This window comes from Apodemus sylvaticus, chromosome 15, assembly GCF_947179515.1.
Source record: "Apodemus sylvaticus chromosome 15, mApoSyl1.1, whole genome shotgun sequence".
Lineage (NCBI taxonomy): Eukaryota > Metazoa > Chordata > Mammalia > Rodentia > Muridae > Apodemus > Apodemus sylvaticus.
The window spans coordinates 82447730-82468863 of NC_067486.1; the positions used below are offsets into that span (position 1 = coordinate 82447730).

Sequence of the window (21134 nt, forward strand, 5' to 3'; positions counted from 1 at the left end):
GAATAATCTCAAACTCCTGAGTTCAAGCCAGTCCCTCCTGAGTAGCTAGGTCCACAGGTAGGAGCCACTATGCCTGCCTCAAAAAAAAAAAAAAAAAAAAAAAAAAGGAATAATATTTTACATCCCTTTATAATGGATTCAATATTACTGCTTTCAAAAATAAGAAAGAAAAATACAAGAGTCACAGGTACGGACTCCTCCCAAGGGGAATTACACAGGGAGGGTACCATGCCCAGAGTCTCTGCAACCCCATCTGCTCTTGTAAAGCTATACACTTACCCAGAGCTCCTGAGGTAGCCAAGTGGGCCCAGAAGACAGCATGGCTCAGCTCTCAAAGCTATGACCCTAGTTACTCTGGCCGAACAATGATGTCAGGTCAGGGACATGGTGTGGCCCAGAGTCACATGGAGAGTTTACTGTGACACACAGTCTCAGGACACATTATGCTCAAAGATAATTATGAAAAACTTTCCACAGATGATCCTTAGTTTACTGCAAGGCAAGGTTGCCACAAAATGAGGCAAGGAAGGTGGGCTCTGGATTCCCAGCCCTGATCAGATAGATCTTCCTTTTGATGTGAGGGTTCCATGTGAAATTGTATTTGAATAACAAACAAAGGAAGCGCCAATGTCAGTGGCTCTAAGGTTAGCCCTTCCTTCTCAGCTAAGTCCTGTGGTCCTTCCTACGGGAGGACAGCTGACCTGGTCAGCAGGCAGACGGAAACCTCCAAGTCACTTGTCAGGCTTCATCCACTTCTGACCTACGGCAACTTCTTGCTACTCATGAAGTTAGGACTTCTATGCCAGGGTGGGAAAGGTGACTTTAATAAAGACCAGCAAAGAAGCTTCTAAAAATTAAATGTGAAAAAGGAAAATGATGCTTACGTAGCCCGCTTCCACACCATAATCAGTTTGTCATCTCCCCCAGAAGCTAAATACATCCCACTGTTTGACCACCGCACACAGTTCACACATGCTGGGAAGAAAAAAAAATAAGGTGATGAAAATCCAATAGGCACGCCCATTTGTATTATGCAGAATCTGGCAAGAAGTAAAAGGCTTATAAAGCTACCTAATCTATTGAAAGCATTTACTGTGTAAGAGTCCCAGGGAAACAATTCAGTTAAACACTAATCTTGTGCTACAACAAATGACCAGAATAGTCTAAAGGGAAAATATGCATAATCTGAGAATTGTGCTGAATGAGACGACAGGAAGCTTATTCCTATGAACAGCAATAAACTTCATTAGTTCCAAAAGGTTGTCTATTGATGGGATGAATTTCAATAGGAATTATTCTCAAAATGAAACATATTAGGAAGGCCAGGATGTCTTTTCCAGAACTTTCCAAGAAGTTGCTGAGTAGAACACATAGCTCTAAATAACCTTGATTACCCAAAGCCATCCCTTTTAAATTTAAATTCCCAAATTCATCAGCATAGGAGACTGAAAGATTCTGTGTGTAGTCAAGCTTAGCCCAGCAGAAATCCCCCCAGGCTTCTGCTAAGTTACAGACTCCAGAAGCACACACAGCTCAATCTTGGGAAATGTGAAATATGACGGATCCTAACAACGTTCAAGTTGATGCATGACCCTGAGCAACTTATGCTCTAGCCCCAGTGACACTGAGAGGCTTGTAAGAACACACAAAGCAGAGGAAGGAACTAATACCAAACACTAGTGACTATCAATGGTCACTAAGGCATTACATACAACAGGGAAGGAAAACATGAAACTGTTCCTCATTCTAAAGGGTCCTGGCAGAGAGACTCTTACTGACTCAGCACCAATTTGAGACACCTGTTGAGCTGTCTCTTATGTACCCTTCCCCAGAACCCTACTGTGTCCAGGTCACTGGTCCCAAAGCCCCATGGAATCAGGCAGTAACGACTCATGAGCAGGAAATCACCAGAGGTACCTGCAGACTGTCCAAAGATGGTTCTGTGGGCGGGCCGAGTCTTCTGCCGAATAACTCACCCAGGTGTGCAGCCAACATCTGTGCCTTCAGACAGCAGGCCGAGGGGAGTTAACGCCGCACGGGGCCTTATCTTTCTAATTACAAACACATGTGCTAACCTTGGGCACTCTGCCAACACGCAAAGCCTGCAAAGGGCCACTCTGTAATACCTAAGTGATTGTCCATCTGGCAAAGCATCTTGGGAATATTTTCATCCTTCTCGTCATCCTCCTGGAGGACTGGAGACATATTCCAGATCACAACCTTCCCAGAATCCTGCCCTGGAATGAAGGAGCAAGAAAAGCTCAATATGCAAGAAGTAGAAACTTGATATTGATAACAATAACTATAGAAAATGCTCATTTAGTTTCTTAAATCATACTTGACTAGATCTAAGCAGACTTATCTTAATTTATTAATGTAAATGACACCAAAGGTGAAGGAAAAAAAATAACAGGGACCCAAAAGAGAGTGAATTTAATAGTAGCTGAGGCCAGCCTATCTTTATAAAAATACTGACTGAACGACAAATTAGGAAGAGACAGAGTCTGTCTAGCTTCTGAGATCCTCATTCCTACCCAGAACACACAGACTCCTCATCTACAAAACAAAAAGGAAGGAAAATCACTGTCAGGACCCTTCAGGCCTGCATGTGCACTGAGGAAAAGGAGAAAAGTGCAGTCCCTACCAGGGTTTCCCTCCCCTTCAAGGTGCTGCCTGGATCCGGTGGCTGTTTCCAGAATTGACTGGACGCTTTGAGACCCAAATTTGAAATGTGCCCTGAACACAGGAAAAAGGGCTCATTACCTTCTTATCTGCCCTTTGCAGTCACCTATAGATGGAGATCAACCAAAAGAGGGAATTTAGGAGGGTCATAAGTTGATGCCAGCTGTACTGAAAAGTCTATCTATACATTTTACTATTTTTGTTTGTTTGCTTGCTTTCCATCTCTATAGGTAACACAAGTCTTGAAAAAAAAATGAATGTCTGAAATGGATGTTCTAAAGTAATGACAAAATGCTTTAAACCTCTTCTTCGGCCAATATGTAAAAAGATTACCTAATTATCCCTCTTAGACCAGAGGAAAAATCTTATTCAACCACAACTGCCTTACACCTGCCTCTGTGCAAATCACCTACTGTGTGCCCACCCTGTAGCATCTGGAAGGTAGGGGAGGGGGTCTTGAGCAAATGCTACTTCTTACTACTATAAATAAAAACTTGGTTTCCTGGCATTTAAAAAAAAAAGGAAGCTGTTGGTTGTCTTTCCAAACAGCTGTTCTCTCAGCACCACAGTAGACGTGTGCTGGATGAAGCACACTCACACTGTGGCTGCTATGTTCAATCGCTCTAGGCATTCTTATTTTCTCACTAACACAGTCAAATTCCTTTGTCCAGAAAAATCAGTCTAGCCACAAATTCAAATGAAAATGAAAATATTTGCTATTTTTGCTTGTTTGCTTGCTTTACATCTCTATAGTTAACACAAGTCTTGAAAAAAAAAAAAGAATGTCTGAAATGGATGTTCCAAAGTAATGACAAAATGCTTTAAACCTCTTCTTCGGCCAATATGTAAAAATATTTTTATGAATATTTTTCAAACAAATTCAAATGAAAATGAAAAAGAATCCTTGCCTTTCTGCAACTAGACTTTGGGGGGGGGGGGTGTCCTGCCGATCCGATTTATATCTAATAACCAGGGGTGTAGCAATTTCATTCTAGCTTTACCTTAATAAAAAAGCTTTAATTAGAATGATAAGCCAGCTTCACAATATTTATAAGATCACCCTACAGACTCCCAAAAATGTTCATCTTCAAGTCAGACTTCACTTTGCTGTCTAGGCTACCTAGAATTTATATCTTCCTGTCTTCTTAGTGCTGAGATCACAGGCCTATGCAACCTTATCCAGCTCAAAATAAATAAATAAAGGTTGTGATTTAACCTGTTCAAACTGTGCACTTTAAGCTGAGTCACAGTCATATTACAAAGCAACAAGTTGTCTTGTTACAGCTAATCATGGATCCAGGAGAAGCAGGGTATGGCAACAGGGAAGTGATAGTCACTCTACAAACATACCTTGTCCTCCAGTTGCAAACTTGGTCCCATCAGGGTGAATATCAACTGAAAAAATCGGCTTCCCTGGAAACAAAGAAAAGCACATCTAGCTTGGCTTTTATTCACTAAAAAACAATAAATTTTCATTTTTAAAATATTGATTACTCAAATTTACATCTCTAAATTTACATCTAGGACAAAGAATCAGACTGCAGATAAAAATTACCTGTGAGTAAAAATGGGAAGTCAGTCAAAACTGCTAGACTCTCCAAACAACATTAAATAGCTGAAAACCCAACAGAGACTGAGCATGTCATCACTGAAAACAAAAGACTACAGCACTGCTGGGTATTTCCTAGAGACCTGAATATGTAAAAGCAATAAACTGCAAGAAAAGCTCAAGTCACAAGTTCCCGCGAAAGGATCACATCTATACTGATGAGTCTGTATGTGGCTGACAGCTTGGACAGAAGGACTCTCCAGCCCTTCTCATGGGCTGGCTGGCATAGGCAGGGCGAACGACTCACTGCAGCCAGGGACCCTTCCTTCTCTCATTAAGATCAAAATCTATACTACACACATGGCGTGTAGCAATTCCATCCAAGGTAAAGCGCTCAATCTCAGAGGAAAGCTTGGAACACTTGGAATGTTCTGAAGGGGGGTGAAACATTCCATACTCAGGGAAGTTCCTTAAAACTAGAAAGTAAACAACAAAAACCTCAAGAAATTCCTGAAACTGACCCTAACCCTAGCCATAGGACACAGTGGCTCCCTTCCTCCCCACGGTGTCTAAGCAGCTGAGTTGGCCAACTGGACATGTTGGAAGAGATAATCTCGTCTATCAAGCTGCCTGCAGGCTGTGTGGTGCACTCCAGGCTCCAGCTTTCAGAAGCTATCACCCATGCCAGGACGGGCTTTCCGAGGTACAGCTGTCTTTATGTCATCCATACTCCTGTACTCCTGTATGTAACCCCTCATGCATACTCCTGCAAGTAATCAAAAAAAAAAAAAAAAATGGCTCTCAAAGTTGGACTTTGATGTTATCCTTACTTTGGCTGACCATTGGTTCACATCTCCCCTGGGGTAGTATAGGAAGTCTACCCTCTCAGCAGTCCATCTGGACCTCTGTTAACATGTATACTTATTAAATTCAATAATCAGTTCCTAAGGGTAAACAGTCAAAGCAGGTTCTTAGAAACAACAAAGGGCCCCTTTGCACCCAGACCTGGCTGAGGCAATTGGATTGCAGGGCAGATCAAGTCAGACAATGAAACCAAAACCAAGTAATTTGTGAAGGTAATCTAAAAACTTTGTGCCTGGTTGTCCATCTCCTTGGTCTGTTTCCAAGGCCAAAGGGACAAAAGCTTCAGGTGTCATATTAGTTGCTACTAAGTTCAAACTATATCATCAGCCTGTGAGTGACAGATTAGAGAAGTATGACAGTCAACTGGACATCAGCAACTACTGTTGTAGTCAAGGGACAAAAAGTCATCAGCTCTAGAATTTCACAAGTGATAAGGTGGGAGCCCCTGGTGTCTACCTGAGGGAGAGCTGTAAACCGTGCCAGGGACCCCATGCCAGTGTGGAAAATCCAATGCAGGTACCCACCGGCAGTGATCAATATGGGCTCTTGGTGATGCGCCTTGGCCTCATCTTCCAGAGTCTTATCTGTGTGATCAAATCAAGTATAAGAGGGAAGTATCTTTTCCTTCTTACAGGTCACTAGGTGGTAGGGGGAGAAATAGCTGTACAAGACCACTATGGAACAGGTGTGCCAAATACAGAGAGAAACCTTTGGAAAGTTTGGCAATCACCACATGCTCTATGGTCTCCTGTATTCCGAATTAACAAAAGCTAACACTTTAGACCCTGTCATCTTACTGGCAGCCTTTGCCTGGTCCCCAAGTCCCTTCAGTAATCTCGAGGCTAATCAAGAGCCAAACTGGTCAACTCTAGACAAGCAGCTGCTTGGTGCCTCTCTGGAGGGAGGGAGGGAGGGAGGGAGGGAGGGAGGGAGGGAGGGAGGGAGGGAGGAGGGGAGGGAGGAGGGGGAAGAGAGGAAGTGTGTGTGTGGTGTGTGTGTGGTGTGTGTGTGTGTGTGTGTGTGTGTGCACGTGCACACACACAAGATGCTAAAAACTATCTTGGACATTGGCCACACAGCCGACTCAGTCCTCCTTTTCTCTGACATAGGTTATCCTTTTATTCCTGGCCCTGACACAGCTCACATCCTAGATAGCTCTAAAGGAATAGACTTGGTAATAGGTACACTTAGAACTGAGATGTGAGAGGGCCTGCAAGTCCATTTCCCCCAGAGTCCAAACACAGCAGATCTTAATGAGTTTTGTCTTAGTCATCAAGAAAAGAACCCATGAACTGCAAGATAACTCACATAAGTGTTTTCCACTAAGCCTGATCACCTAAATTCAATCTCTAGAACTCACATAGTGGAAGAACCAACTCCTACAAGTTGCTCTCTGACCTCCACAGATACACTGTGGTACAGGAGAGCATACATACAAACAGACACACACCTGTTAAAAAATAAATAAATAAACCAAAACTAAAAATTAAAAAAAAGAGAAGGCTCCTGAAATTGCACCGTGGCATAAAGGAAGGTACATCCTGAAAGCACAGTGAAGATGAGCAGAAGGCTCTGCCTGGCTCCCTCCTGTCACTGCCCCCACTCACGGCCGCACTGGCATGCCCATGCTCTCTCTGGCATCACACTTTCCCAAAGGCTAAAGTACAGGAGAGAACGAACCCCAAGGCAGTAGCTTTCTCGCCCACCCAATCCAAGAATAGTCCTCACAAAAAAGGTCTGAGAAACCAGGAAGGGCATTTGGGGCTGTGAGCCCAGCCTCAAGTCACACAGGCACTTGTTTCCAGCAGCTGTGGCAGTCAGCACTAAGCCAAGACAGTGAGTCCTGCCAGGTACCAGGAAGAGTGGCAAAATCGGCACAGAAGACTTCTCCCCCATTTGGTAAGGAGAGCAAGAGTCACCTCTATTGGAAGGCTTTCTGGGAATGAAGAGCCAGGGCCATGCTAGGCACACCTCATGAATGCTACCTGACATTAAGCCTCAGTAGCAGAACATGCTCTTGAGCATCTGATCTCCCCTCAAACTCTGCAGGGGGACTCAGCCCAGGCCATCTTCTAAATCTTATATAGTTTCCTGGGATAAATACTTCCAACATTCATTCTCATTTTACACAGGAAGTATGAAGGCACACAGAAAGGTTCAGAAAGTTGTCCAGAGCCATACAGCACCCAGCTCTAAAGCCTGAAGCTATCAATACTGTGGTATAGTACCTAGCTAAGTAACATAATCTACCATGGCTATGAACAGGAAGGAAACAAAGGGTAGGAGAGTGGGCCAGAGTGTGACTGTGTCCTCATGACACCATGCGTGCCTTACCCTGCTATGCTGGACACACTACCTCAGGCCTTCGGGCTACGTCAGAGGGCCCATTACCCACCCTGCCCTAGGCCTACCTCTCCTATGGGCCTTCTTAACCATGAGTCGGGGCTGCCTGTTACCTGCTCTAACCAACAAGTTCCTGTGCTAGGCTGACCTTACAAAGGTTAAATGTCTCAGCTTGTGCTATCTGGGGAAATCTGGTTCCCAGTTCAACTCCCATGCTTTGAAGAAGCCTCAGTTGTCCACAGAAAGAGGACCGTTAAGGACACACAGCAGTGAGAATCAAGGCTCTGAGCACAGAGACAGCAGCTGCATGCTGCTGAAGCCATCCCAGCAGACTCAGGAAATCCAAGGGAATACCACCCTGATGAGCCTTGTCAACATGTGGAATCATAAGCAAGGGATAAAAAATGGCTGTTTTACATCAATAAAGCTAGAGGGTAGTATATCACATAAGGAATATCTTAAAATGACAAAACCTTTGGCTTCAGATAACTTAGGATAGGCATTTGTCAGTTTAACTTTTTTTAAAAAAGCTCTATGTCTTGTGGTAGGCACCAGGGAAGAATAAATTTCTGTTCTGTAAATCTGTGAAATGTCAGATCATGAATTGGCCTTCTTACAAAGCTTGTCAGAACACTTACCGTCATGCCACAAACCATTCTTTTTACCCAAGAAGTCAACTATATAGATACCAATCACAGCTCACATCATCACACCATACATTTGAAGCATCCATCGCCTAGAAACTTTCTCACCCAATCTACATTAATAAATATCTACAATGTGCCTAATATAAAAATGCACATAGTATGATAGCATAGCCCTATCTATAGGGAGCTCCTAGAATTAAAGATAATCATACAAACATAAGTAGAAAGATACAACAATATACAGCGACAGAGTTAAAAAAAAGAAAAACTTCACCTAGCCTGAGGCTTCCTTCTAAAGTAACAACTGAATCAAATAAGCCTCGACAGTTGTGGACAAGTCAGCCAGATGGGCGGGGGTAAGATCAGCCAGAGGACAAACAGCACTGACTCAAGAAGCAGCATGATGTAGGGCTGCTCCAGAGTTCATGAGGTAAGCATGATCAGATGATGCTCCATCCATCCTTCAAAAGGGGCACGATCATTCTGGCTCAACAAGTGCTGTGTGGAAAAAAGGGGGGACCTCAAGGCTCCAAAGGAAGATAAAAATAAAGACTAGTAACAGGGTTAGATTTTAATGTTGTCCCTTTTTGGACCGACTCTTCAGTCCTGCCTCTCATCTGCCATACAACATTGACTAACTGTTTAATTTTCCCAAATTCTAGTTTCCTAATCTGCAGAAGTGGTGAGGACAAGCTTACCTTACACACACCTGCGCCTTGTGGACAGATCAAGGTGCTTCTAAAATGCATCTACTTAAATTTAACATTTCGCAGACCAGGATACACTTTAGTGAAAGGTATGACTGGGTTACCTGACACCACTTTTTTCTTCCTGAGTGATACTTGATGCACAGCAGTTTATATGAAGTACGGGGTGGACCTACACAGCACTGCCAGTGCTGTGCCAGTGCTAGCTCCCAACTCCCTATCGCCTAAGCCTCCCAGCGCCAGGAAAGCCATCACTACAGCCCTTGTCAACAGAAGGACCTTAAGGAAGGGTTCATGAGTGAAGCTAGGCAAACAATCTTACCAGTTTGGCTGTCTAAAGAACTTTTCCTTTGGCACAGCAAGATAATGATAAATTCCCAACTACCTCCAACTTCAGGCCTTTGTATAGAGACAAAGACAAAAGATAAATCAGTATAAACCCTGAACTCTAGCAATGTTGGGCAGTATCTTTCCTTCAGATCAACCTGAACCAGAACACTTCTGTACACCCATCATGGGCCTTTTCTTCTCCAAGAATTTGCTCTTTGGCACACACAAGACCCTACTGACTAGCCTGGCATAGATCACATACCTTTTATCCCAGATTTTGGGAGGGGGAGGCAGGTAGCTGTCTATAAATTTGAGGCCAGCTGGTCAGCAGTCACTTGACTGAGCACACATGTAGTTCAGGTGGAGGGCACTTTAACATGTGTGATGCTCTGGGTTCAATCTCCAGTGCTAACAACAAATTTAATAACTCGCTGAGCATACTCCCCAGGCTCCTCACTTTCTCCCATTGTTCTCTGTACCTGTCTTTATGCCAGCCAAGTCCATACTATACTTTGATTGCTACAGCTTTGTTTTATTTCCATCGAAAAGTATGAGACTGCCAACTTTATTCTTTTAAGGTCATTTTGATTAAGAAATCCTTAGGGCTAGAAGGTGGTGGAGCTTGCCTTTAATCCCAGGACTTGGGAGGCAGAGGCAGGCAAATCTCTTAGTTCAAGGCCAAAACAAAAGGAAGAAAGAAAAAAAAAAGAAGAAAAAAAGAAATCCTTAAAATTCTTTCAGAACTTTTAGAAATAGTTCTTTCTCCCTGCAGAAAACACTCAAAATAGGCAGGCAGATTTCTGAGTTCGAGGCCAGCCTGGTCTACAGAATGAGTTCCAGGAGAGCCAGAGCTATACTGAGAAACCCTGTCTTGAAAAAAAACCAAATCCAAAAAAAAAGAAAGAAAGAAATTAGACATTAGACTAAAGTTGTTTTAGGTAGTTTGTTTGTTTGTTTGTTTGTTTGTTTGTTTGTTTAGCAGGGTCTCACTATGTAGCTCAGGTGGGCCTGAAACTCTGTAGAGTAGTCTGGCCTTGAACCACAGAGCTCTGCCTGCCTGTGTCCTGGGTGCAAGAATTATAGGTGCACCACTACTCCTAGCTTACTGGGCAGTTCCTGAGGCAAAGTGCAAAGAGTGAAGGTCTTAAATTTACCCAAACTCCAGTTTCCGGGACATCTGCAGCATGTTTTCAGTCTAACTTCCCAGTAAGCTTATAGATTACAAACCCAGAGAGCTGGATATGATAGTGTGAACCTACAGTTCTGAGAAAGTGATAGAGAACGCTCTAAAGTGTATGCTCTAAAGGTAGACTCCTTAAACCTCAGCAAGTAAAAAAGTCTAAGGTTCAGCAAGGCCCTGAAACTGAACAACTGAACAGCTAAGAACTGCTGATTACAGACACCTGGACCACTGAGCTGCCTACAAGCCCCGCCATGAGTTAGCCCCTGGGTCCAGCTTTTGAGAGCTGGCACTCATCTAGCACAGGCTTCTGAACTCAGTGATCTTTCAGTCATTCCTGCCCCAAGTATGAACCCTTTCATCTATACCTCTAAGTAGCACCAGTAAACTCACTGATTTACCAAGGAGGACTGTGGCGCAACATCCACTGTGGTCTGTTCCTTAGCTAGGGTAAGTAGACATCTGTTCACATCTCCAGGGAACAGTGTCACACATCCACATGATAGAAGAGAACTGACTCCAACAAGCGATTCTCTGATCTTCAATGCATCCCATGGTAAACATGAATACACACCCCTACACACAAAAATGTAATAAAAATAATATACAAAAACAAATTGGACCTCATTAAAAGTGTATGTGAATCAAGGGACGAAGAAAAAGACATGAGAGAAGCATTTGAAAACGATATCTTATAAGAGACTGATATCCACAATGTATAGAGAAATCCTAAAAATAAACAAATAAACACCTCAAAAAAAAAAAAAATGGACACAGGAAGGCTGGAACCGTAGCTCAGTCCTTAAGAGCACTGGTTGCTCTTCCGGGGGACACAGGTTCAATTCTCAGCACCCACCATGGCAGCTCCCAACTGTCTCTAACTCTAGTTGCTGGGGATCTGGCACCTTCTGGTTTCTATGGGCAGCAAGCACACATGTGGTGCACAGACATACATGTAGGCAAACAACCATACACATAAAAATAATTACAACATTTAAGACAAAACAAAACAACAACAACAACAACAGCAACAAAAATGAACAGACACCTGAAGAGATGGTTCAGTAGTTAAAAGCACTTGCTGTTCTTTGAGAGGCAATTAAATTCAATTCTCAGCACCCCTGTCAGGCAACTCATAACTACCTATAAGTGCACTCCTTCATGCAGACACATGCCTACACATAATTTAAAACAAAACTTTTTAAAAATTAAATAAACAACACAGAACTTAAATACACATTTTTCCTATGAAGATATGAATAGCCAGGAAGCAATGAAAAGATTATTAAAGTGACAAATATTGGCAAGAAATGTGGAGAAAATGGAAACTTTGTTGGGATTTCAAAATGTAAAACATTGTTATCTCCCTGACATGAAAGTTTGAGGGCTAATTAGAAATAGAATATTATGATCCAGCAATTCTACTTCTGAGAACCTATTAAAATAAGCTGAAAACTGAGTCTTGAGAAAAAGTCAGCCTGAGTTATAAAACAAGACTGCATTAAGGGACTGCCGGAGCAATGGCTCCGCAGTTAAGAGCACTGGCTGCTCTTCCAGAGGAGGGGTTCAGTTCCCAGCACCCACATGATGGCTCACAGGCATCCATCATTCCATCCTAGAGAATCCAATGTATGGGAATACAAAGGCCTTAACCCCTCAGTCCAACTTAGAACCATGGAGCTCCATACATACCCACATGAAACCATCTGTAACTTATCAGGGTCATTACCAACTCAATCAGATATAATCATCTCTTGCCTGGATCACCATAACAGCTTCAAGAGTCTCCCAGCTCCCACTTCCTCCTGTTGTGGTACAGCTATTTCCTCCTCACAAGGCCATCTGTGGCTCTTGCTCCACCTCCATTCTAGTTCATCATCAGTCTGTACTACTTCTCAAACTCACACTGGGCTACTCCCAAGAGTACACCCCCCCATAATCCTCCTGTGCACAAAACTCTCAAACAGGCAACTTTTGCAGCAAAGTATATGCTCAGGCTTCCTAAAGCATGTTTTATTTACAACTGTCCTACTCTAGGTGGTTACAGTAACACACACACACTTCCAGAAACATGGGAGGCAGGAGGATCTCTTGAATTTACAAAGTTCAAGACCAACCTTGGTATAAGACCAAGACCTTGTCTCAAAACAAATAAAAACCCATTAAGTCTAAAGAAGATAACTGAGATTCCCCTATACCTATCTCTCCATAGTACTACTACTTAGTCTCTGCTGGTTGTTCCTCTCCACACTGACCTACCTGCTCTTTGTTAAAGGCTCTTGCTCAGATGTTTCTTTGCTCGCTGGCCTTACCTGCATTGCTGCTGTCCTCACCATTTTCACACTACAACATTCTTGCTGTCAAACTTGCCAGGCACACACTGGTGGCTTTCCATCCTTCTCCTAGTTGTCACTTGCTAAACAATTACTCTGGAAGCTTTCCCCCTACACCACCTCTTTCCTGTGAACAAGATACCACCCCACTCTCTAGATGGATGGCTTCAGTCTGGAGAGCTGTCTAGTTTCATACTGTTTCTAGCTTTTAGCTCAGACCTTGGCACACAGCAAGTCTTGGTGTAGATTTATTATATTCTCTACAGGAGGGTCTTTGGAAAATGCCATAGCCCTGAAGTCTTCTCCAATGAAGATCTATTCTTGGTCCTCCCTCAGAGGACCCTTTTGTCTACCCCTCATTACGTGCTGTTTTCCAGGACAACCTTCCTATAAGCTTAGTCTGTCTTATGTTGGTTAAAACATCAGACAGATATTGGTTTCTTTTTGTTGGGGGAGGGGTGTTCGTCAGTTGCTTCCTATCTGTTCTATTTATTCTATTTCCCTTCTTAATAGAAAACTACGAGAGGCCCTTGAGCCTAAGGGTGTTCGATGCCCCAGTGTAGGGGATGCCAGGGAGGGAAGGCAGGAGTGGGTGGGTAGGGGAGCACCTTCATAAAGAAAGGGGAGCGGGATGGGATGGGGGTTTCTAAAGGGGAGACCTGGAAAGGGGAAAATATTTGAAATGTAAATAAAGAAAATAGCCAATTAAAAAAAAGAAAAAAAATGTAGGAAGGAAGGAAGGAAGGAAGGAAGGAAGGAAGGAAGGAAGGAAGGAAGGAAGGAAGGAAGGAAGGAAGGAAGGAAGGGAAAAAGAAAGAAAGGGAGGGAAAAAGGAAGAAAGGAAGGAAGGGAGGGAAAAAATAGAAAACTATCAGGATATGACCAAGCTTCAAGGTTCTTTTTTTTGTTTGTTTGTTTGTTTGTTTTTTTGTTTTTGTCAAGACAGGGTTTCTCTGTGTAGTCCTGGCTGTCCTGGAACTCACTCTGTAGACCAGGCTGGCCTCGAACTCAGAAATCCGCCTGCCTCTGCCTCCCAGAGTGCTGGGATTACAGGCGTGCGCCACCACCGCCCAGCTGAAGCTTCAGGGTTCTTAAACTTTGGGTCACAACCTCATGTGTGAAAGCCACAAAAAGATCAGCAACAATAAAGAGTTTCTGATGGCACAATGACTCAAAATCAACCCTGTAGTGGTTCTGGGTGTTTCTGGCAGTTCCTGCCTGTGTTGCACTGCACTTCACTGCAGTCTAGGTTCTAAACATAGGATATGCACTTTTCACTGCATATGTAATAGTGCAAAATAGCATTGCTTGAAACATCTCAGCTCACACTCAAGATTACTGTTATGAACCACAGTGCTTTTACTATGCACTGACAGTTTCCAGCTTATAGAAACATACTGGTTTGGACTGTGTTGTATTAGAATGTTTGACTTTAAAGTTGTTGTTATTTGAGTTTCTAATTTCAGTTTCACAAGAAACAGTTCAAGCAGTTTGGGCTTGGCACTAATATAGTATTTCCAACAATTCCTGAAATGTCCTTAAACATACTTCTGTACTATGTATTTATAAAAAAGTAATTTTCAGCATTGGCAATTATAAAATCAAAACATCAACTCTAAAAAAGTCTGACTCTTTACACAATATCAACTATTTGGCTGATTCAATTCTTCATGTAAAAATAAACATAACCATCTCATTAGTATGTAAATGTGCTTATCTTCAATAAATGGCAAAATTATTTATAAGATTCTTTGAAAATAAAATGTATTATTATCAGTAAATGTTATATACTTCTATAGCCAAAAATCACATAAAAAAAGATTTTTGGGTGTAAAGTGGTCAAAAGTGGAAAAGTTGCCAAGTGTGGCACACATCTTGGGAGGCAGAGGCAAGCGAATTTCTGAGTTCAAGCCAGCCTGGTCTACAGAATGAGTTCCAGGACAGCCAGGGCTACACAGAGAAACCCTGTCTCCAAAAAAACAAAAAAACAAACAAACAAAAGTAGCCCTGAGACAAACTGATTCTTATCACTGGAGACTCCAGCAGACTCCACCAGAACATCTGATCTATAAGAAGACATAGCTAGGACAAACAAGAAGCAGGTCAAGGGGAGTGGTTACCACCCTCCAGGTACCCTTTTCCTCCTCCTCATACACAGGTGTTCACTCAGTGCTTAGTATGTTCCAGGTATCTCTACCCCCCTACCACCCCTCCCTCCCTCCCCCCCCTCTCTGGGACTAAGGTACCAGCAAAGACAAAGCCTCTGTCTTTAGAAGCTACCTTTCTGTAAGCAGGCTCTAGTGGGATTCCAATTTTACTTTACTAAAATATCTATTCTCATGCATATAAGCCAGTAGGCAACAGAAACCAGTACAGGAGAAGGCATATAACCTAGATGATCTAATCAGGCTAACAGGGAAGACACAAGACCCAAGACGAGTACGGTTCCCTCTTTCCTGTTCCTTCAGAAAGTAGGGCTTTGATTCCCCCTAAGGTCAGAAGTTCCAAGGTACCAATCTCCAAGCATAATAATACTTCTTGTACCAAGTGTCACTCGGTTTCTGAAAGCTGTCCTTCTGAAGAAGAGAATGATCCTCAAGCTCTCCTGGAAGTCAAAGGTGGTCAGAGGCAACTCTAAGACCATTATGTGTCAAGTTAGAAAGAAAAATCCCAAGCTGGGGTAGGTACAATTACCACCTAATTTCCTTCATAGCTGGTAACATCTTGGAGAGGACCGCAGATTCAGCCTGTTTCCATCAGCAAACAGTGCTGCTACAGATGTCTTCTCCTGAAGCAAGTTATATAGAATCTTAAGAGTGGTTCACTAGCTTACAGGACAAGTCCTGAAATAGGTCTTCGGGGTATATTAATGTAATTTAGCAACTTAAAGAGCTGAAAACCCTCCATCTTCCTCTCTTGTCATCCTCAGTGTGAGCCTGTCCTTTGATTACAAATTGGCTGCCACATTCAGACCCAGTTTAGTCTTGCAGAAGAACTGGGACCCAGAAGCCCCCAGCAAATGTCTTGCTAGATAGAGAGGTAGTATTACATCCGCAGTAATTTAAAAACTCCTTAACACGCACATGCTGCCCCTACCAAGAGATTGCCTACCAAAAGGGCGGACAGAAAGCCACAGAAACCCTAGAATTCTGCTAGCAAAAAGGGCAGGCAACCCAGAGAGCAGCAGCACCTTTTCCGGATATTTAACAGCCTCCCCCAGTCCTCTGGGTGCTATTACTGATCTTGCTAAGAACATAAAATGTGTTTGCCTCAATTTTTAGACCCCAAGGCTTAGTCCAGATTTGTGTCATTTGCTAGGCCTCTCTTAGTCTATAAACAAATACTAATTAGATTACCCCAGCAATATCTGGGTAAACAAATCTGGGTCAACGCAGACAGAGCTTGTATCCCTTCCATGGATACCCACAAGACCCAAGATGCAGCCGGTATCACCAGGCCCTCCACTTGGCTTCACTGGTCAGAGCCAGGGACTGCCCAAGTGCACCTCCCAGCTGTATAACATGAATCTCCTTATAAGCTGAAAGTGTATATGTTCAGTTATTAGATTAAAATGCTAAAATGAAAAAATTATTGTGTGTGTGTGTGTGTGTGTGTGTGTGTGTGTGTGTGTGTGTACGCACACACACAAGATATATATGGGAAAGGACCCCAATCTATAGCCCAGGCCTCAAACTCACTGCTGTCCTTCTGCCTCTTGGGTTATGGGTTTACAGTCATGGACCATCATATACAGCTGATTGATTTAAAAAAATGTTGGGGGAGGGAGGAGGCCTTCAGTTGGTAAACTGACCTGAATTCTGTCTCTGGAAGCCAGGTGTCACACCACAGCAGTAATCCCAGCACTTAGGATGCAAAAGACAGGAGTTTCTTGAGGGATCGTCAGTCTAAACCCACAGTATGAATTCCAGGTTCAGTAGGAAACACTCTCAAAAAGGGAGAGGGCAACAGAAGGAACCTGACATTCATCTCTGGCACCCGTGAACACAGGCACAAACACAGAAATAATAAGCAAACAGGTAAATATGTAAATGCCTGAGAGAATTCTAGTAGGGGCTCAGGAGATAGCTCAGTGAGTAAAGAGAGCATGCAGCCCAAGCATGAGAACCTCTAATCCCCAGCACCCATATAAAAACCCAACAATGTCCACTCCTCCACCTCTGACTCCAGCTTGGGGAGGATGAGCAAGGGAATAGGGTAGATCTGTCTCAGGGATGTATGGGACAGAGTGATGATAAAGCAGAGCACCTGACACCACCCCCCCAGCCTCCAAATGTGTCGACATTCATGTGCATGCACACACACACACAAGACAACACTGCCCATCTCTCATCTGTATTCTTTCTCCAGCACAGTTATAAGTAAACTGAAAAATAGACATAATTCTACACTTTATGCACGGAATGGCCAAGTCCCACTAGCTGTTCCTTGATCTACAGTGCTTCCTCCTCTTCCTCATGTCGGCCGCCCCTGACCTTTCCTCCCTGCCCTAGTACATCTTACAAGGGCTGGAGACCACGTTCTAAGTCCAAGGACTTCCTAAAACACATTCTAGGTGTCCAAACCCCTCAGAAACTTCAATGCTCCCCTCCCCAAACCCAAAAGACAAAGCTCAGGTCCCTCACAAGGTGTTCATGAATCCATCCATCCCTCAGCCACATTCTCCCCGCTCCTTCTCAGCTTACCTTATGCAGCATGCACTGTCTCCTGAACACTTGGGCCTTTGGATCCTGACTGTCCAAGAACACCATCTCTGTTATTAACATTCTTTCAGAGACACATCTACACTTGGAGATAAGCCCTTTTTAACTCAATCTTTCTGCCCCAGACTCCCCAAGTAGCATAACTATAGGTGTGTGCCACCACAACTAGCACCCAGTACATAACCTTACTCAGCAATGAAACTTATTTTGGCCATGATTAAAGTAAATGTGTATGGCCAGGATCATGGTCCATGCCTTTAATCTCTGCAACTGAAAGAGGCAGGAGGATCTCTGTGAGTTCCAGGCCAGCATGGCCTACTGGGAGAGTTCCAGGACAACTAGGGCTAGACAGTGAGATCTTGTCTCAAAAAATATAGTCAACAAGATTACATCTCAAAAAAATGTGTGGAAAGTGTACTACACATAACACCAATATAAGTAATACATACTAATTGTCTTAGGGTTTCTATTCCTGCACAACCATTATGACCAAAAGCAAGTTGGAGAGGAAAGGGTTTATTCAGCTTACACTTCCACACTGTTGTTCATCACCAAAGGAAGTCAGGACTGGAACTCAAGCAGGTCAGGAAGCAGGAACTGATGCGGAGGCCATGGAGGGATGTTTCTTACTGGCTTGCTTCCCCTGGCTTGCTCAGCTTGCTCTCTTATAGAACCCAAGAATACCAGTCCAGAGGTGGTACCACCACAAGAGGCCCTCCCCACTTGATCACTAATTGAGAAAATGCCCCACAACTGGATCTCATGGAGGCACTTCCCCAACTGAAGCTCCTGTCTCTGTGATAAATCCAGCCTATGTCAAGTTGACACACAAACCCAGCCAGTACACTAATTGTTATATTGTATACTTTAGGAGCAATCTTTTATATTGAACTCAAGAGGAAGAAGTATGTCATCTCACTTGATTTTACCAAAGGCCTAAAATTAGTAAAACCCAAGAATCCTTAACTAGGAAATGATGTTATCTTGAATTCAATCTAAATCCACATCCAAGGCAAATTTCATTGCAAAATTACAATGTCAAGATTTAAAAACATGCTAATAACCATAGACCAGAACGTCTCAGCTGGGGGTGATCTGGGCTATCAATGGGCATCAGCAATATCCAGATATTTTTGGTTGAGGTAAATGGACAGTTACAGTGGTAAGTACTGCTAACATCTAAGTAAAGATCACACAAAGCCGGGTGGTGGTGGCCCACACCTTTAATCCCAGCACTTGGGAGGCAGAGGCAGGCAGATTTCTGAGTTCGAGGCCAGCCTGGTCTACAAAGTGAGTTCCAGGACAGCCAGGGCTACACAGAGAAACCCTGTCTCAAAGAAAAAACAAACAAACAAAAAAAGATCACACAATACACAGGACAGCCCCTAAATGGGTGTGACTGAGAACATGCTGGGGCTGAGATACCCTTTGTGAAAGGTTTCTCTAGTCCTGGGCCAAAAGATGAAGACCAGCAAACACCTCTCTTTCTGCCTTTAACCTCTTCTAGCCGCCTACCTTGTCTAAATGCATCCCTGGCTCTCTTTCCTCCCCTCTCTGAACTCTCAGACCCCAGAGCTCATGCTGCATAAGGAGACAGGAAATGCAACTGCTGAGTGAGAAAGCCAGGAAGTACAATACCCTCCAGTGCAGTAGGGCTTCTATTTATTCATCCAAAGGAAACTTGATTCTACCAGCTACTACTATTCAGAGTGCCCACTACTCACTACCATCTTTAATGGTATGCTTAATAGTGACATGTAATAGCACCCTCTCCAAGATAAAGGCAATACAAGAAAGAGGTTGCCTTCAGATTTAAAAAGAAAGAAATTTGCTTAAGTCTCAACATCTTTTATCATGAATAATCATAACAGATTTTTTATTTAAAAAAATTTTTCATACAATATGTTTTTATCATATTCTTTCCCCTCCCCATAACCAAGATTTCTAATGAACTTTCTGGGCTCCGAACTTTAAAACCTCTGTTCTTAGCTGAACTTCACATCATACTGTTGAGTGCAGAGAGCACACATCCAGACTATGGACCACCATTGACCTTCCTTGTGAACGCCCCCCTCAACCCTAAAAAAAAAAAAAAAGTTTGGCTGTGAATAAAAAGCACCCCGGACCAATTTTTTTTAATGGAAAGGCCACGTGAATTTTTAAAAAGAGAGAAAAAAATTCATCTACTCGCCTTGTTTTGCACGCGCACGCGCGCGCGCACACACACACACACACACACAAAACTGTAGCTCCCTCAAGATGTAATACAAAGTAGAAAGGAGGAAAAGACCCTTTCCCTTCAGCAGAGGGTGGCCGCTTCTAGTGCGTCCTTCAGGTCCTTCCAGAGACTCAAGTACTAACAGCTGGGAGGGAAAGGCTCTAGTTCTTCCTCGCTCGCTCGCTCGGCAGAGCAAACCAACTCCTGCAGTAGTTCTCGACAAAACTGGACGCCACCAGCTGCTTTGTACCAACCATCTCGGCCAGGGTGCAGGAATCTGCTTTTTGAAGTCATTATCACGTATCCAAAGTTGCTCGTCTCCTGTGCACCACTGGCCCCGATCTTAGTCATTTTGAAGCCCCGATCCTACATTAAACGTGGGTCTTTCGTGGTCCTCCGTAGGACCCGAGTCCGGGCCCTTCCCATTCCAAGATCGCAACAGCCCGAGTGGGGGCACTGTCACAGCTCCAGGCCTTAGAAAGGGCAGTACAGCCAGTAAGTATCTCATGCAGATTCTAGATCTTCACCGAGCCACTGAAAGGCCACCAGGGGGATGTCGCCCCAGTTTCATACTCACGGCAACCATCTGAGCACATACTGGATGGTGAAGCCGGGTGGCAGCACCAAGTCGGTACCCAAGCCGGCTCACAGGAGCCAGGCATCCCAGACTAAAGGTGGGCGGCGCAGGACACAGCGCCGTTGCCTGAGGCGAAGGCGGACTTCGCTGCAACCAGCCCGGAGCACGTGCCCGGGCTCGCCGGTGTCCCAGAGCCGGGGACAAAGTCTGCTCCTGCCCGTTCTGCAGCTCCAGCACCCGGCACCGGCGTCGGGACAAGGCGGGCAGGACTTGAGAACCGCCGCGAGCCAACTCCAGACCCCACCCCGATGCAGGCTCGCACGCCCACGACTCCTGCGTGCACTCACCATTGTGGTTGACCCAGGTTGGCTTCAAGAGCTTCATTGTTCGGCCGCTGCCGGGCTGAAGCCAGAGCCGTGTCCCTCAGCACGCCTGGGCCATGGAGCCGCCGCCGCCGCTTCCTCCCGCGCCGCCCGCCCTCCGGCCGCCGCCCACCCTTGCCCTCAGCGCCGCCGCGCCATCGCCGGCCCGCGCCCCCAGCCGCCGCCACAGCCGCCTCCTGCGCTCGGCCGCCGCCGCCGCCGCCACAGCCGCATCCCCTGCGCCGCTCCTCCTCCGGCGGCTCCGGGGCAACGCCGGAAGTCACGGCGCGCACCTGCCAAATCGCCCCGGCGGGAAACCGCTCCCTACGCGGACCGGGCCGCCTCGGTTCTTCGGTAGACAGAGGGGAGGGCGGGGATACTCCGCTGGCACGGACGCGGCCGCTGGTGAAGCTCGGTGTGAGCAGGCTGGCAAAGCCTTGAGATCCCGCCCGGCGAGGCAGAGCCAGGGTGGTGTCCAGATCTCTAGTTCTATCTCCGCGGCTCCAAGTCCAGCTTAGTAACTAGCTTCCGCCATCCATCAATTCGCGCTATTGGGCATCTCGCGAGCGCCACCCGGGCCGGCGCCAGCACGAATCTAGCGGCAGGAGGCAGTGGAATTGG

General features: G+C 44.7%; 1 protein-coding gene across 3 annotated transcripts in view; it reads right to left on the bottom strand.

The window, feature by feature from the left end:
- LOC127666361 (protein HIRA) overlaps positions 1-20628 on the bottom strand; it is an 85109-nt gene extending 64481 nt beyond the window's left edge. Inside the window, exons 1-5 of one of the 3 annotated variants that reach the window (XM_052159239.1) lie at positions 20499-20534; positions 4033-4095; positions 2645-2788; positions 2127-2237; positions 885-975 (exon numbers count right to left, since the gene is read on the bottom strand). In XM_052159239.1, the coding sequence (XP_052015199.1) occupies positions 885-975; positions 2127-2205 (170 nt within the window). In that variant the 5' untranslated portion in view covers positions 2206-2237; positions 2645-2788; positions 4033-4095; positions 20499-20534. The other 2 variants (XM_052159238.1, XM_052159240.1) reach the window with 2 other exon arrangements.
- Positions 20629-21134: the final 506 nt, after the last annotated feature.